This window comes from Bubalus bubalis, chromosome 3, assembly GCF_019923935.1.
Source record: "Bubalus bubalis isolate 160015118507 breed Murrah chromosome 3, NDDB_SH_1, whole genome shotgun sequence".
Classification (NCBI taxonomy): Eukaryota; Metazoa; Chordata; class Mammalia; order Artiodactyla; family Bovidae; genus Bubalus; species Bubalus bubalis.
Genome location: NC_059159.1, coordinates 202,346 through 219,432, shown reverse-complemented (window position 1 = coordinate 219,432; position 17,087 = coordinate 202,346). Strand labels below are relative to the sequence as shown.

At 42.3% G+C, this 17,087-nt stretch overlaps 1 protein-coding gene across 9 annotated transcripts in view; it reads right to left on the bottom strand.

The window, feature by feature from the left end:
- The window catches only part of HELZ (helicase with zinc finger), a 151,135-nt gene that overhangs the window by 55,590 nt on the left and 78,458 nt on the right, over positions 1 to 17,087 (bottom strand). For all 9 annotated transcript variants that reach the window (XM_025279311.3, XM_025279314.3, XM_006046260.4 and 6 more), the window contains 6 exons: positions 14,672 to 14,850; positions 11,426 to 11,544; positions 10,147 to 10,292; positions 8,616 to 8,763; positions 4,439 to 4,622; positions 2,804 to 3,032 (listed from right to left, as the gene is read on the bottom strand). In XM_025279311.3, coding sequence (XP_025135096.3) covers positions 2,804 to 3,032; positions 4,439 to 4,622; positions 8,616 to 8,763; positions 10,147 to 10,292; positions 11,426 to 11,544; positions 14,672 to 14,850 — 1,005 coding nt within the window. The remainder of the gene's footprint in view (positions 1 to 2,803; positions 3,033 to 4,438; positions 4,623 to 8,615; positions 8,764 to 10,146; positions 10,293 to 11,425; positions 11,545 to 14,671; positions 14,851 to 17,087) is intronic.

The window sequence follows — 17,087 nt, the reverse complement described above, 5'->3', positions numbered from 1 at the left end:
AAAGACTTGGTCTAAAAGGGCCACTTTCTAACAGCTTGTCTACTTCAACATATCAAGAAGTAACTACCCAAGGTATATTTGAGGTCATTCTACTTTTCTGAACTCACTTTGACAGGTACTACAATACTTTTAAAATTTTAAGTAATCTCTAGTACATTTTGTCCTTTTTCATTAAGAATCATCTAAATTTCTGTTCAAATTTTTTTTTGCTAATACAGTCTTTCAACACTGCATAGGCCAAGTCTCACATTACGGGTTTCATACAGTTAAAATTCCTATTAACTAGTATAAAACATAAGTGTACAAGGAGAAACTTTTTATCAGTTCAGTTCAGTTGCTCAGTCGTGTCCAACTCTTTGCAACCCCATGACTGCAGCATGCCAGGCCTCCCTGTCCATCACCAACTCCCTGAGTTTACTCAAACTCATGTCCATTGAGTCGGTGATGCCATCCAACCATCTCATCCTCCGTCATCCCCTTCTCCTCCCGCCTTCAATCTTTCCCAGCATCAGGGTCTTTTCAGATGAGTCAGCTCTTCGCATCAGGTGGCCAAAGTACTGGAGTTTCAGCTTCAACATCAGTCCTTCCAATGAACATTCAGGACTGATTTCCTTTAGGATGGACTGGTTGGATCTCCTTGCAATCCAAGGGACTCTCAAGAGTCTTCTCCAACACCACAGTTCAAAGGCATCAATTCTTCAGCGCTTAGCTTTCTTTATAGTCCAGCTCTCACATCCATACATGACTACTGGAAAAACCACAGCCTTGACTTAGACAGACCTTTGTTGACAAAGTAATGTGCTGTCTAGGTTGGTCATAACTTTTCTTCCAAGGAGTAAGCGTCTTTTAATTTCATGGCTGCAGTCACCATCTGCAGTGATTTTGGAGCCCCCCCCCCCCAAAATTAAGTCTGTTACTGTTTCCACTATTTCCCCTCCTATTTCCCATGAAGTGATGGGACCCGATGCCATGATCTTAGTTTTCTGAATGTTGAGCTTTAAGTCAACTTTTTCACTCTCCTCTTTCACTTTCATCAAGAGGCTCTTTAGTTCTTCACTTTCTGCCATAAGGGTGGTGTCATCTGCATATCTGAGGTTATTGAAATTTCTTCCCCCTAATCTTGATTCCAGCTTGTGCTTCATCCAGCCCAGTGTTTCTCATAATGTACTCTGCATATAAGTTAAATAAGCAGGGTGACAATATACAGCCTTGATGTACTCCTTTCCCAATTTGGAACCAGTCTGTTGTTCCATGTCCAGTTTCTAACTGTTGCTTCCTGACCTTCAAACAGATTTCTCAAGAGGTAGGTCAGGTGGTCTGGCATTCCCATCTCTTTCAGAATTTTCCACAGTTTATTGTGATCCACACAGTCAAAGGCTTTGGCATAGTCAATAAAGCAGAAATAGATGTTTTCCTGGAACTCTCTTGCTTTTTCAATGATCCAGCGGATGTTGGCAATTTGATCTCTGGTTCCTCTGCCTTTTCTAAAACCAGCTGGAACGTGCAAGTTCACGGTTCACATATTGCTGAAGTCTGGCTTGGAGAATTTGGAGCATTACTTTGCTAGCGTGTGAGATGAATGCAATTGTGTGGCAGTTTGAGTATTCTTTGGCATTGCCTTTCTTAAGAATTAGAACGAAAACTGACCTTTTCCAGTCCTGTGGCCACTGCTGAGTTTTCCAAATTTGCTGGCATACTGAATGTAGTACTTTCACAGCATCATCTTCCAGGATTTGAAATAGCTCAACTGGGATTCTATCACCTCCACTAGCTTTGTTCGTAGTGATGCTTCCTAAGGCCCACTAGACTTCGCATTCCAGGATATCTGGCTCTAGGTGAGTGATCACACCATCGTGATTATCTCGGTCGTGAAGATCTTTTTTGTACAGTTCTTCTGTGTATTCTTGCCACCTCTTCTTAATATCTTCTGCTTCTGTTAGGTCCATACCATTTCTGTCCTTTATTGAGCCCATCTTTGTATACATGCTGATATTTTAACACTCCTTATGACTACAATCTATGGAATATTATCCATTTTTTTCTAAAGCCAAGTAACAACCCTTCTTAACCCCCTAATTTTAAGGTTCTCTGAATTAACCAGACACAAAGAATTATTTGTACTGTGAAGCCTTGAGAAAAAATGAGAAGGAAATTCATCAAAAACAAGCTAAAGCAATACTGAAGGAGAACAAAGGGAAGTACGTGTATAAAATTCAGTCTCTATCAAAGATAACACACGTCCACAAAGCCACCTTCAGGACCCCACTGGGTGCCCGCTTGTTCTGCAGCACTTTCACGCCAGATGCCTGCAGAGCACACAGCCCACCTCCAAGGTCAGCTTCTCCAAGAGGCCAACCCTAACCGTACGGAACATCACCAGCTGGTCCATCTACCCCCGTCACTTTTAATTCCCCTCACGTTCTATTTCTCTTTCACTGAACTCACCACAAAATATTACAAAGTGTTTTTATTGTCAGTCTTCCTCTCCTCCCCAATAAAATGTTAAGCCCCCAAAAGGCAGAGATTTTTGTCTGTTTTGTTCACTGATGCATCCTCAGTGGCTAGAAGAGTGCTTAGAACATAGTAGGCACTCAGGAAATGTCGAATGAATGACGATGAACAATGAATACACAAGTGTATATATACAATGAACACACTCAAAGCAACATATTTTTGGTTCCCACTGGACATCAGGTAAGACTAAACTTTAATTAGCAAAGAGGTCATGTAAATAAACATGCACACAGGGATACAAATCCCTACATTTCTCCATCCACCGTCTCCCACTCTAACACGTAATTACCTGCATCTCCCAATGGAGCACAGAGCGATGGGGTCCCCCACCACGGCAACCAGGGACTGTGCTCTTGTGATGGCGGTGTTGAGGAGCTTGTAGTTAGACAAAAAGCCATAATCCAAGTCCTCTGTGGAATCTTCTAGCAGCTGCTCTTTCTTTTTAATTGGTGTCTGTTTATGTTTACAAGTATGCCTTGTACGTACTGTGCTAAGAAACAAAACTCTGAATTGCTTTCCTACAACAAAATAAGAGAGGATCGTTATTCTGAACCAGTGATCTAATAAGAGAATTTCATTTTTAAAATGTTACTGCTAAATAACAGGTGTTGTTAAGGATGTGGAGAAATTGGAACTCTTGTTCAATGTAGGTAGAAACATAAAATGGTATGTAAAGAGGTACAGAAAATAGTATGGCCGTTTCTGAAAAATTAAACATAGAATTAACATATGATGCAGAAATTCCACTTCTGGAAATAATTTCCAAAATAACTCAAAGAACTGACACCAGGAGGAAGCCTTGAGAGCCCAGTTTATACCCTTTACCCCAGATTCTTTATTACATTAACATATCTATCCCTCATTCTGTGACCAGCCTCCACATATTTGAGTACAGTTTTAGTGTCAATTCTTAGTCCTTTCTTCTCCAGGCCAAACAATCGTAGTTCTTTCAAGCATTTCTGACTCCACATGCAGGTTCTAGACCACTAACTAGGCTAGGTCTTCTCTGGATGCTTCCTGGTTTACTAGCAGTATTCTTCCTAAAATGCACACCCAAATTCTGCGTGATCTGAACGCATGGTACAGTGGAGCTATTCCCCCAATCCCCACCGTAATTTAGAAATTATTATTGGATATTCCCATGGAACCTAATATTGTACTTGGCTTCTCTGGCACTCACATTATAGTGCTGCTTTACTTACTTAAATGCACAAATTTCATAGCAACTAATCACATGAAAATTTTTAAGAGTTGCTTTATTCACTTAGGAAAAGTTAGATAAAGAACGCACTATGCCTTTAATAAGCTATGCCTATGCCTTGCTCGACAGGTGCAAGTTTTAAAGAATGCTTATGAAGAGATGAGTCTTTGGTCTTGGATACATATAGTGGATACATACAGGGAGAGGGTGGTGGCACTGTGGTGAGTCTTTGGTCTTGGACACATATAGTGGATACATACAGGGGGAGGGTGGTGGCACTGTGGTGAGTCTTTGCCTTGGATACATATAGTGGATACATACAGGGGGAGGGTGGTGGCACTGTGGTGAGTCTTTGGTCTTGGATACATATAGTGGATACATACAGGGGGAGGGTGGTGGCACTGTGGTGAGTCTTTGGTCTTGGATACATATAGTGGATACATACAGGGGGAGGGTGGTGGCACTGTGTCTGCAGCTGCAGCGCGCCACCCACAGCTCTAGTCACAGAAGAAGAAACTTGTTCCTACGTCTTCCCTTCAGATACAAACATTAATAAGCATGTACATGAGCTCAACGTTTAATTGCCAATGTTGGCATGAAAGAACTTGATGTGAAATGAATACACAAATGCTTGTCCAGAAATCTTGAAATCTAAATATCAGAAGTGCACATACTTTGAAATTTAAGCATTTGAATAACCAATTCATTTCAATTAATAGTTACCTTGAACATTGAGCACCCTTTCTACGTTAACATCAGATAATCTCTTTTTTCGAAGTTCGGCACGTATCCTGAACACCTGGTCTGCATATGGAGTCACCACACCAATACTGCCATCATCCAACTTGCCCCACGCTACTGGCCACTTCCTTCTCAGCTCTTCCACACGCTCCACCACTTCAAATACCTTTAAATAAGCATACACATAGACCTATCAAAGGTATCAAAAAAATACGGTAACTGAAATAGATGTACAAATGATCCCATATCAGCAAATGTCAGTTTAAAACAACCTCTAAATAGGAGTACTGCTTTGCTGATACGCACACAGGGAGAATAAAAAATTTTTATTTACATTTCGAGCAGTAAATTTCTACAACACTGCACCCAGTGAAAACATGGAAAGCAGAGAAAATGTAACTGGCAGTTGGCTCCCACCCTTTGCCTCACCTCCATTCCTATATGAGGACAGGTTTGACTTCCTACCTGGAGAGAAGGGCATGAAGCTGGCAACCCCACTGAGGAAACAGGGAAGCACGTTCCCACATCACTAGCATTTCTCAGTCCATCTCTGCAGGTCAAGCCAATGAAACCACCAGACTCCCAGAGTCAGGGCCTCCCATCAGGTCTCGGCAGTACAAGGGCTAACACCACCTCCATCCCCACAGACAACTCAACAGAGCAGCCGAGAGCTGGGGGCCCCAAACTGCAGCTGGGATGAGCACACACCTGGATGGAGGGACTGATGTTCAGCAGTCACTGCCTTCCAGCAGCTCAACTTCACCCAGGCCACTTCAGGACCAGTGCAACCAAGCCATACCACATTTCACCCATTTGAATTCTTTGGATCCCACTTACTGAATCATAACATGGCTTTTAGTGTAGTTCAATCTACTTTAACGCAATGAATTGATCAGTTTCAATGCTTGGCACAATACGTGATAAAATGATTAATAAAACAGGTTCCCTGTCTGCTAAAAGATCACTGTATATTTAGAAAACAGTGTCCTAGTTTAAAATGGATATATAAGGCAAGCTCAATAGAGGGTCAGGCAAGAGTCTAAGGGGAGAGGAAGGAGATAATTTTTAATATATTTTAAATACATTATTTATTCACTATTTGTCAGTAACATCTATCCAAATTTATAAGAATGACTATACAAAAATCTGATAGTTTTACTCCTTTTAAGAACTTGAGGATTATTGGCCAGGATGCAGCTCCCACTTGCAGATATAAATTCAAATGAATGACAGAGGAATAGACTCCAGTCGTCCTATTGCTATAATGAAATAGCAGCAAGTGAAACAAAGACTGTCTAAGGACTCTGGTGAGCCCGCTGGATTGAAAACAGCATGCTCTCAGCACAAGCATGAGGAAGGCGGGTCTGAGTCTCCACAACAAGGAGCAAGGGCAAGCTATCTCGCCCAACGCATTAGGTGTGGTGGCGTGTGAACGGTGGGGCCACAGCTCTGCTGACCACCTCTACACACTGCCCCCCGACTAAGCAACACAACCATTTCGTCTCTCCCCTGCCCTTTACATCGTAAGCAGCAGAAAACTGCAGTCAAATTACATAGACTTGGAATGCTTTGAGGATTCGGGGAGCCTCTCTCCTAGACAGACTCTACCAAGCTCATCAAGGTTAACAGAAAATCATCCAAAGTCTCTGGAGATTAATCAAAGAGTTTACAAGAAACTGAGAAGCACTGTTTCAACAAAACCTACAGGAAGTCAGGGTGTAGAGTGGAAGGCTGGGCACTCAGGCCCGGGACTGCACCCACTCTCCACAGCAGAGTCTCAAGGACCACGTCAGCGGCCGAGGGGCAGCCCTGTCTGCTCGTGCTCCCTGGGCTGAAAGAGCTACTCCAAGCGTCTTGGGCAGCAGCGGAACATCAGAGCTCTCCTTTTCCCAGCAACGTGCGGCAGAAGGCCTGTGAGCAATTAGCAGCACTTGGGCAGCACCTCCTTCTCCTCCCCTTCTCGAGCCCTGGTCTGCAGCGAGGACCTGAGTGGATGGTGGGCGAGGCTGGTGGCCTTCTCTGCTCAGACAGGACGTGTCACAGGAGAGCTGATCGGGTGAGCCCGGCAGCCAGGTGGCAGCTGCCACCTCCTGCAGCTTCCGAGGACAGAAGACCCACTCTGTAGACTCAGCAGCCAACAGACAACAGCAGACCTTGCCTTCCAGCTCTGGGCTGCAGAGGGCCCACTCTCCGGGACAGCAGCTCCTGGATGGCCGCACAGATTCTACACACGTGACACTCAGAGCTCCTTCTGAAGGACAACGCAGTGACATGGCCGGTGACGAGCAAGTCCACACCCTCCTGCAGCAACGGTACGAGTTCTGCCCCGGGAGATCAGAGCGAACCTCACAAGGCAGCGCCCTCCGTCCCTGCCGAGGGACCAGCCTCAGCTGGACCGCACTGCCGAGTGACTGATGCCTCGGGGAGATGAAGAGTGAAATAATGGAGATGAAGAGTTCACCAGAGGGCCCCAGCAACAGATCTGAGCTTGCAGAAAAACAGACTAGCAAACAAAAATATTCAGATAGAGATCCTGCCATCTGAAGACAGAGCGGGGATGGAAAAAAAGACAAAGCCTCAGAGAAACATGGAACACCATTAAGCTCACCAACATACTGAGAGACCCAGAAGAGATAGAAAAGAGCAGAAAAAAAATTCAAAGAAATAATGGCTAAAATTTTTCCAAATTTGATGAAAAACTATAATCAACACATCAAGTTCAATGAGCTTCAAGTAAGATAAATGCAAAGGGATCCACAACCAGACATACCATCGTCAACATGGTGGGGGTCACAGACAAAAGCAAGCCTTGAAAACAGCAACAACAAAACTCATCATCTACAAAGAATACCAACAAGATTAACAGATGACTTCTCATCAGAAACAATGATGGCAATAAAGCAGGAGGAAAGCATACTTCAGTGTGCGGAAAGAACTCAAACTATAATCTAATATCCAGCAAAACTACTTTCCAAAAATGAAGGCAAAACAAAGACATTCCCAGAAAAACAAAAACTGAAAGATTTCCTTACTAGCAGACGTGCCCTAAAAGAAACACTAAAGTTCTTCAGGCTGAAAGCAAGTGACTCTAGACAGTAATTTGAATCAACACAAACAAAGCATACTGCTAAACTCAATTACATGGTTAATTATAAAAGATGGTAAAACAGTGTATTTATTCTCCTTTCTCATTTTAGCTGACTTTCCAGCCAGCATTTTCCAACCTGAGTGCAAAAGTAATAAAGGAAACCTTTAGAGCTATCTGTCAATATTTCAAAAGTAAAGAAAAGTTTACCTTTTCCTAAAATTAACTGGCCCAGACTAATTAAAATGCCAAGTTGCTTTGCTTCTGGCTAGGATTTTACCAAATGGGTGCTGTCAATTTTCTTGTACTGACTTCTAACTCCAGGCCTCTGATCAATTTTAAAAGGGAAAGATGAATTATTATTACATAATAAAAGCCATTTCTCTGTAAATAAAATGAGTAAAGCATGGGACTCAAGGGAGGAGATGGAGATAGATACCACAGATCAAGAATCATTGCCCTAGTGACCAACCATGCACACTGCCTCCCCTAGGCTTCCTGAAGTCCAGAACTCCACTCCCGTGTGGCAGCCAGAAACAAACCTCAGGGTCTCTGGTCTGAGACCCTGAAGACACCAAGGTTTTTGTCTTCTGCCTGATCTGACCCCTCATACTATCCACATTTTCTCTAAACTTAAAAAGTCAGAACTGTAAGAGAACCATATAAGTTGTAGCACATGATGGGTTAGCGACATCGTCATCCGTGTGACCTCTTGGAGCACAGGACTCCTGTCAAGTCTTACACGTTTAAAGTTGATACCTGATTCAAGCGTGCACTATAAAATGTGATCATAGGCCTTTTTAGATGGCTAACAATAATAACCTATATGAAAACACCGACTTTTAAATTAAGCTCTGTACTTCGGCATAAGACAGAATGTAAACCAAAATTTTTGTTTCCCACGGGAGATTTATCTTAAATCAATGTTACACAAAAAAGAATAAACCTTCATACCATTTTTATGTAAATCAAGTTAACACATGATAAAATATCAGCCCAAATTTTAAATAAATGCTTAATCAGACCAGACTTGCTGACTGCAAAAATGTTGGCAATTTGCAAGAACTAAGGTACCTCTGCGTTATTATAAAAAGCTGTGCTATTTTTCTCCTGTACATCTTCCCCTCGTGCTGTAAAGAAGGTTAGTGGGTAGAACTCCTTGTGTGCTGGTTGCTTTCCACTGGCCATCAGCTTGCCCTCATAGAAGAGCTCAGAGGTGTAACTGCAGAAAAATACCAAAATAAATAAATAAGTAAAATGTAACTGAGCTCCAAAATTAATTTTACCAATAAGAAACAAAATTTACCAGTCAAATCTAATGTTGCTGTATGCCCATAGTTAATTTTAATCCAAACATCTAATATCCATGATGCTAAGACTTCCTCCGAAACTAACCACAGCAATACAAACACTGTAGGCTCCTGGTATACCACCGCTATATGAACTGACCCGGGGAAGGCACGAAGCCACATATAGAAAGAAAAGAAGAAATAATGACAGTTCAGTTCTAAATGAGAATGTTGCTCCGTAAGGAAATTTGCTAGCTGTTATGGTTCTCTACACTACAATTATTTTAAATGCGTATTTGACTTATGTGGCTCATATACTTTTGCAAACAAAGATCTACAGACGCTGAAACAACACACATAGCTGAGGGTCATTCCATCTCCAACAGTAAAATGAACGCTCTTCACTGAGGGAGGCGCTGCCTAGTACTCGATCCATCACTGACTGCAGCCAACGGCCGGCAACAATAAACGAGTCACATGTTGAGATAAAGATAAAAGCCATAGTTAAATCTAAATTTACTTTTCTCTCTCCTGTTGCTTTCACAGAAACCTAAAAATGATTTTCCCACGACCGCCATAATCAATATTATTAAATTACACTAAATTTGAAAAAGTCTTAAGTATTGGTGGTGATAGGGGTTGTTGGTCTGGATGAGGCTGGAGGGTACTCTGGCCTGTGGCTATTCAGTGAGCTACTGCTCAAGATACTTTCACTTTCAACGATGCATGCTCTACTTAACAGAAACCTTTTAAAACTTTTGTTACTAATTTCATGGCTTTCCTTCCTTCCTTCCTCCCTCCCATCCTTCCTTTCTTCAAAACCGATTCCTCGCGTAACACAGCCAGACACATATTCATAAACCATTATGCAGTCTGTCAATAAGTTTGCTTATCATATCATGTAGTTTTACATACACATTATGTATTCACTCACAGAAAAAGGTGTTATAGCTAGCAGAAACTGAAGATTTGTCTCCAGAACAGCCCTGCTATAGAAAATTACAGCTAACTCTTACTGCTGCTGCTGCTAAGTCGCTTTAGTCGTGTCTGACTCTGTGCGACCCCATGCACTGCAGCCCACCAGGCTCCTCTGTCCATGGGATTTTTCAGGCAAGAGTACTGGGGCGGGTTGCCATTGCCTTCTCCAAGCTAACTCTTATGGTATAACTTTTACGGACATAAAATTAAAAATAATTTGCAACACTAGGGATGCCATGTAGCTCTGCTGGGAATAACCTGTCCCTGGGACAGTGCTGTGCTCAGTCACCTCCCACCAGGCCACAGACAGCACGCCAGAGCCGGCAGCTCACACCTACTTGATGATAGCTTCGTGGGAACGGTAGTTCTCGCACAGGAGGATCCTACAGGGAAACTCGGCAGGGTAGTGCTCATAGAGTCGATCAAGTAACGACACGTGAAGGTTCCTCTCCCTGGCAAACTCGCTGTAAACAAAAGGACTGAGCTGTAACAGATAAACACATGGGAGAAAATTTAACTAAATATACAAATAGTATTCTTATTAACATACTTATAAAAAAATCCACCATGCTGGAACTTCTGATATACTAAATCTCAGCATGCTGAATGTTGCAATAAGCAGAGTCAAACATATATTCTAGGAAAAACTTTACTACTATAAATAATGAGGCTAAGTTTTCCAACTTTTCCTTCCAGTATGTCAACACTAACCTTAAGTTTCTGTATCTAGGTTAATAAAGGACTTCTCTGACTTAATAATAAATAGCTACTACCTTAGTAATTTTAGGAATGTGACCCATTGTATCACTGGTGGAGTCAAACGACTGTTTCACTAAAATTAATCAACTATTTCAAATGGTAAGCTGGCAACATATACAGCCTATGACTAAAAAACTTTTTAATAATTAGCAGAAAGCCATACTTATCTCGTAAAGTGTCACGAACCATTCTCGACTCTAACTTAGACGCTAAGAACAAAAACTAAACTACTTCTGGCAAAGCAATGAACAGAATTTGTTCCTCTACATTCAATTCTTTCATAAAGGTCTGGACAAGTACAATACTCTATACGTTCAATCAATCAACTGTGACAAAAGAGAAAGAACCTTAATTTGCATCTTTGTACAACTGATATTTTATTAGAAAAAACTGTAATTCTCTTTCATATATAGGTATTAATAAGATCAGAAAAGTTCCTTGAGATTTTGACTCATTTTTTATTTTAATTTCCCATGTAATGAAAATTTAACGCTTCAGGAAAACAAATGTTGGGGACAGGAACTGGGGAATCATAGGGAGGATGATTTAAATTTATTCAGTCAAGAAAAGAATCAAATATTCCTACTGTAGAGAACTGAAATTCAAATTAACAAACATGAAAATGCTAACACTGATAACTTTATTCATTCTACTCTCTATCCAAAGGAAATAAGGTGGTAGGATAGCAATTTTCCTTCAGAAATACCAACATATTTCACTATTAGTACTGAAACATTTAAAGTACTTGAACTGAAACGCATGGCACAATTTCATAGGATGCTTTAGAAAACAAACAAGATATGAAACATCAAAACCTAACACAAGCTCCTTCTGACACACTGCCTTGGAGGGACCCACCTGCATGTGGTCGCCAGCCAGGACAACCCGCGTGTGTCTAGTCGCTAGTGCCAGAGGCATGATGGTTTCACACTCCATGGCCTGGGCAGCCTCGTCTAACAAGATGTGAGTGAAAAACCCTACAAGGCACAGGGCAAACACAGGACAGCACATTACAGCAGCGGTAAAGGGAAGAAGTCCTTTCTTCTCTGTTAGGGGAAGAATTCAGAGGCCTAATTTCAGAGCTCTGAGTGCTTTAATGCCAATCCTCAATTTAGAGGCCTGTATGTACATTTCAGTCATTATTTAGAAAACAGAAGTTGAAAAGAATAACTATTTTACTCAATAATAGACAATAAATGGCACCTGGACCTCCTGGCCTCCAGACTAACAAGTTCCATCACTGCATGTGAAAGAGGCTTTAGAGTTCAAGATAGCAGCTGCTGCTGCTGCTAAGTCGCTTCAGTCGTGTCCGACTCTGTGCAACCCCATAGACAGAAGCCCACTAGGCTCCCCCGTCCCTGGGATTCTCCAGGCAAGAACACTGGAGTAGGTTGCCATTTCCTTCTCCAATGCATGAAAGTGAAAAGTGAAAGTGAAGTCGCTCAGTCCTGTCCGACTCTTCAAGACCCCATGGACTGCAGCCCACCAGGCTCCTCCGTCCATGGATTTTCCAGGCAAGAGTACTGGAGTGGGGTGCCACTGCCTTCTCCGCAAGATAGCAGCTCTCACCACAAAGAAAAGCTAGCGATGAGACAGTGACAGGCCCAGGTCCTTTCACTGTTTATTTGCTAAAACACCAAAAATAAAACAATGGTAGTTCATGAGTAACTGCAGCTTAAACATACATATTAGACAGACGATAAAGAATATCATACCCAAAATCTAATATAAAAGGGAAAGTTATAATCCATCTTTGACCAAAAACAAAGGTTATCTATTAGCAAATTCACTATTTTGATTATTTAGGTTTATTTTGCGTGTGTGTGTGTGTGCGCGTGTGTGTGTGTGTATAGACAGATTATATATAATTTTTTAGTCTAAGAACCTATCCTGGTTGGAAAAAAAATAAATCACCAGTCTGAAAAAAAATAATACAACATGCATCAAACATGTACATTATCAAATATTCCCCAGATGCAAACACCCCAGGCGTGGCTCGCTGCTGTCGCTCACACTGCACACAGGGATCTGTGACAGGGTGAGGAGCCTGTGCCCTTTCCTGAGGGGGAGCAGAGTGGGGATCTCCCTGCTGTCTCGACGTGCAGGAGTAAACGCTGCTCCCGCCGCCAGCTCCCTGAGCTGGGGGCCCTGCTTTCACTGCACAGCAGAGAACACAAATGCTTTCTCAACACAACGGCTTGCTATAAACTCTCCAGGTTATTTATCCTCTTGTGAGTTGGCCCAAGAACCTAACCTCTATTTCTCTGAATGGCAATGAGTTCCAAACAGTCTGTTTATACAGCTTTCTAACGCAACTTGTTTCTAGGCTGGAAGCTTTCTACATCTTCCTGACTGACAGGAATCAGCACCACCGCCTCCGTCGTGCTCTGTTCACATCAGTGGCTGTGCTGGCAGTACAAGTTCCAGTCGCTGCTGTTTAACGACAGTGGCCCAAGCACGATGTGGACACGCGCAAGTTTCTCCCTGTTTAGGAGGACTTGTGCTTTTTGTTCTATAAGAATAATTAAAAGAGGTCTATGTAACTACAGGATCGAATTGGAAAAACTGAAACTAGTGGAAAAAATCTACTGTTTCTGTTAGATAACTTTTTAATTAAATATAGTTAGGCTTAAATCAGGAATTGAATAAATCCTGAAATTGTTATACTACAGCTTAGGCTACTAAAAGAAACCTAAATTAGTCAAACTGATTTAGCCTGGGCCTTGGTTGTCTAGCATCTAAAATAACCCTCCATGAGATGACATAAGAATTAAAGTATAAACAATGCCAAAAACAAATCAGGTAGCTGACTTCCAATAAATGTACTACACTCTTGCTCTTCAAAGCCATTCTTTACTCTTCACAAAACTATACTGTTTAGGAGGTTTGGGTATTTAATTTACGTGGCAAATATGCAGAGTATAATCATAAAGTAATGAGACTGATTGTTAAATAAACATACCAAAATTTACATTGCAAATAAGTGTTGTTCCATCAAAGAAGTCAGTTGAGAGGAAATATAACTCATTCCAATGGATGCAGCCACTGTTCAAAACATTTTTGAAACTCTGCTTTTGTAACTGCCCTCACCAGCCAGCTATGAGCTGCGTGCACAAGAAAAATAAGTCTCATTACATGAGAGGCACGTCTCTCTTTTTTTTTTTTTTATACCCCTAATGGTATTGCTCAGTTTGATAACCTACCTTATTTACCAGACATGTCTCCAAAAGATTTTGAAGCTTTTCTAAAATTAAATCTACCTTCAAAACAGAAAGTTTGGCCATTGTTCATTTTTTAAGATAAACAGGTTTATCAAGGGCCTCCAGGTGCCTATGCCCTGGGCCAGGTGCCAGGAATACAAGGGGAAGGGAACTGTCTCTACCTTTCAGAAATGGAAAAGAACTTGGTACTGGCTCTGAAAGCAATTCCAAAAGGAGAGAGCAAAAACGGGTTGAGCAATGTCAACAATCGTAATATAAGAACAATAAATGAATGTCCTTCCAAAGCAACTATCTTAAAGTGACACCACATTTTGATGGTTAAGCTTTGCCATATTTATCAGAACTTTTTGTTACCTTATATCTGTACTTTCTATATTTGATTTTACATAGTTCCTATAATTAAATATAATAATCTTAATAGTATGTCAAAAAACTATCATAATTGTTGCCTCTACACTGTATTAATGCACAAGTATTTTAAAATTATATACTTGAGAAAACTGTAAAAAAAAAACTGTCCAACTTTGAATTTCTGACGTGATCAATATTAAATATCATCTGATCAATCAGAGAACAAGACAAAGTAACAGTCACTGAAATGTCTAAACTAGGGATGGATAATTTTTTCTGTGTGAAGGGCCCAACAGTGACATTTTAGGTTTTTTTCTAGCCATGCAATCTGTTGCAACTACTCAACTCAGCTGCTGTAGCACAAAAGCATCCAAAGAAAATATAGGGAGTAAATGGGCACGACTGTGTTCCATCCGATAAAACTTTATTTACAAAGACTGTAGGCCAGATATGGCCCACACGCCAACGCCTGGTCTAAACTGAATGTAGAAGCCCTGTGCATTCACTTTTTCTGTGTCTTGAGTCAGCATACCAGGTTCAAGGTCCAACTGACAGAGGTACTGGGAAGTGTTCAATGTAACAACCACCACTCGGTGTTTCAGAATATCTTCTTTCTGTGGCATCTGAAAGGTGGAATGTGCGCTTGAGATCAAACAGTACTGATGCACAACTGGGTGGACAGTCTTCACCCAGCGGTTTCTGAAATATACCCTATAAAAGAAGATAACATGTCCTGTTTATACTTATTAACATCTTACTGTATCTGATTATCAGAACACTGAGAGTATAATTTTAAGACAACACCTGGAATTTAACAAATAAATCTGGTAACTGTTAACAGTCTACTGGATTAGAATTTAACATACAATGGTGACTTCCCCCAGAATCAAGCAGAAAGTACATACACTATGATAGGAAAAATATCAAATGATTTTAAGCGTTCAGATTAATTTTACAACAGAATGACACAAAGGGTTTCATAAGCATTGGTTTTCTTTTTAATTGAAAACATTTCCAATTACTTTTTTCCCTGGAATATCTTACAAAAATAACATTTTAATTATCTATGCTAATAAAAAACAATGAATTGCATACTTACAAGAGATTTCAAAAGTTACTTGCATTTTCATTTTAGAATACAGTCTTACACCTATATTTAAGCAGATCTTTATCTAAAGTTCTAGAGATTTAAAAATAAATTTAAATTCTGGACAACCAGAAAATCTTAAAAGCATCTCTTCTATTAATTGCAAAACAAAAATATAAATAGGACTCATGCAACAGATTACTAAGATGGTATAGAAACATCTCATCCACCTTCCTCCCGTCTCTAACTCACACCATCACAAAGATCCACTGGGTACCTATCCACTACAGCCCAGTTCAGAGGCAAATCACATGGCTTGCAAGCTTTCATAAAGACTTTGGGTTTACTGTGATTTTAACAGAAAGCCATCGGAGAGTTGTAACAAGGCACATGTCATGTGACGTGACTTATGTCGTTAAAGGACCGCTCTGTTTCTGTAGACAGAATACACCGTTCCGGAGGCAGGGGAGACGGCTGGACAGTGGGGTGCTGGTAAACTCTGCACAGTCAGCTCTCAGGCACAGACGGCACGGCCTGACCTGTGCTATTCGCTGGTCTCCGTGCTATGAAACTCGCTATCAGGGCCCATTTCAAGCTACCAACATGGTGTTACTAAACATGAACCCGAGAAGACATGCACATGATTGGCTCTCACAAACCAGCACAAGCAGCTCCATCACACCACAGACTACGAGGGGCAGGGGCAGGGACAACAGCAGGGAGACCAGTTAGGAGGCTACTCTAAGGACCTGGATGAGAGAAACCAAATGTGTGAGCCAGGGTGGTAACAACAGAGACGTGAAAGTGGTCAGATACACTGTACACTCTGAGAGGAGCACTAACAGGATTACTGATATACTAGATGTGGCATGTAAGAGAATGGGTGATTCCATGGCTTTGAAACCAGATGAATGGCAGTGGTGATGAAACGGAAGAACAAGTTTGGGGTGGGAATTGAGAATTCAGTCTTGAATATATTTAGTAGCAGACACCCAAGTAGAGATATCCAGTAAGCAAAGGCATTTGTAAGGGTGGAGAATGCCCTAGATGAGAAAATACAATAGAGTTAAACCTGAAGACTAGAAGAGCTCGCCTGGAGAACAGAGTAGTTAGAAAGGAAACTAGCTGGAAAAATGGTCAAGGGACCATCTCAACACGCAGAGACTGGGCAAGGAGAGGCGCAGTGGGGAGACTAGGCAATGGAGAGGCACAGAGGGGAGACTGGGCAATGGAGAGGCGCAGAAGGAAGACTGGGCAACGGAGAGGTGTCAGGGAAGACTGGGCAACGGAGAGGCGCAGGGGGGACCGGGCAATGGAGAGGCTCAAGGGGGAGACCAGGCAATGGAGAGGCGCAGGGGGGAGACCGGGCAACGGAGAGGCGCAGGGGGGAGACCGGGCAACGGAGAGGCGCAGGGGGGAGACCGGGCAACGGAGAGGCGCAGGGGGGAGACCGGGCAATGGAGAGGCGCAGGGGGGGAGACCGGGCAAGGAGAGGTGCAGGGGGGAGACCGGGCAACGGAGAGGCGCAGGGGGGAGACTGGGCAAGGAGAGGTGCAGGGGGGAGACTGGGCAAGGAGAGGCGCAGGGGGGAGACAAGGAGAGGCGTAGGGGGGAGACAAGGAGAGGTGTAGGGGGGAGACTGGGCAACAGAGAGGTGCAGGGGGGAGACTGGGAAACAGCAGTCAATGAAGCAGGAGAGAACTCAGGAGATGGTGGGGTCCAGTCAGGGAACATACACTGCCATGGCAGTAAATTGTGTGGGCATTTTCCGGGCCCATCAAGTCACTTGCAGTAGCACCTCACTCTCTGGCTGTGTCCTTCCTGAAATGCCCTCTTCTCCTGGCTGCCAGGACTCAGCCTC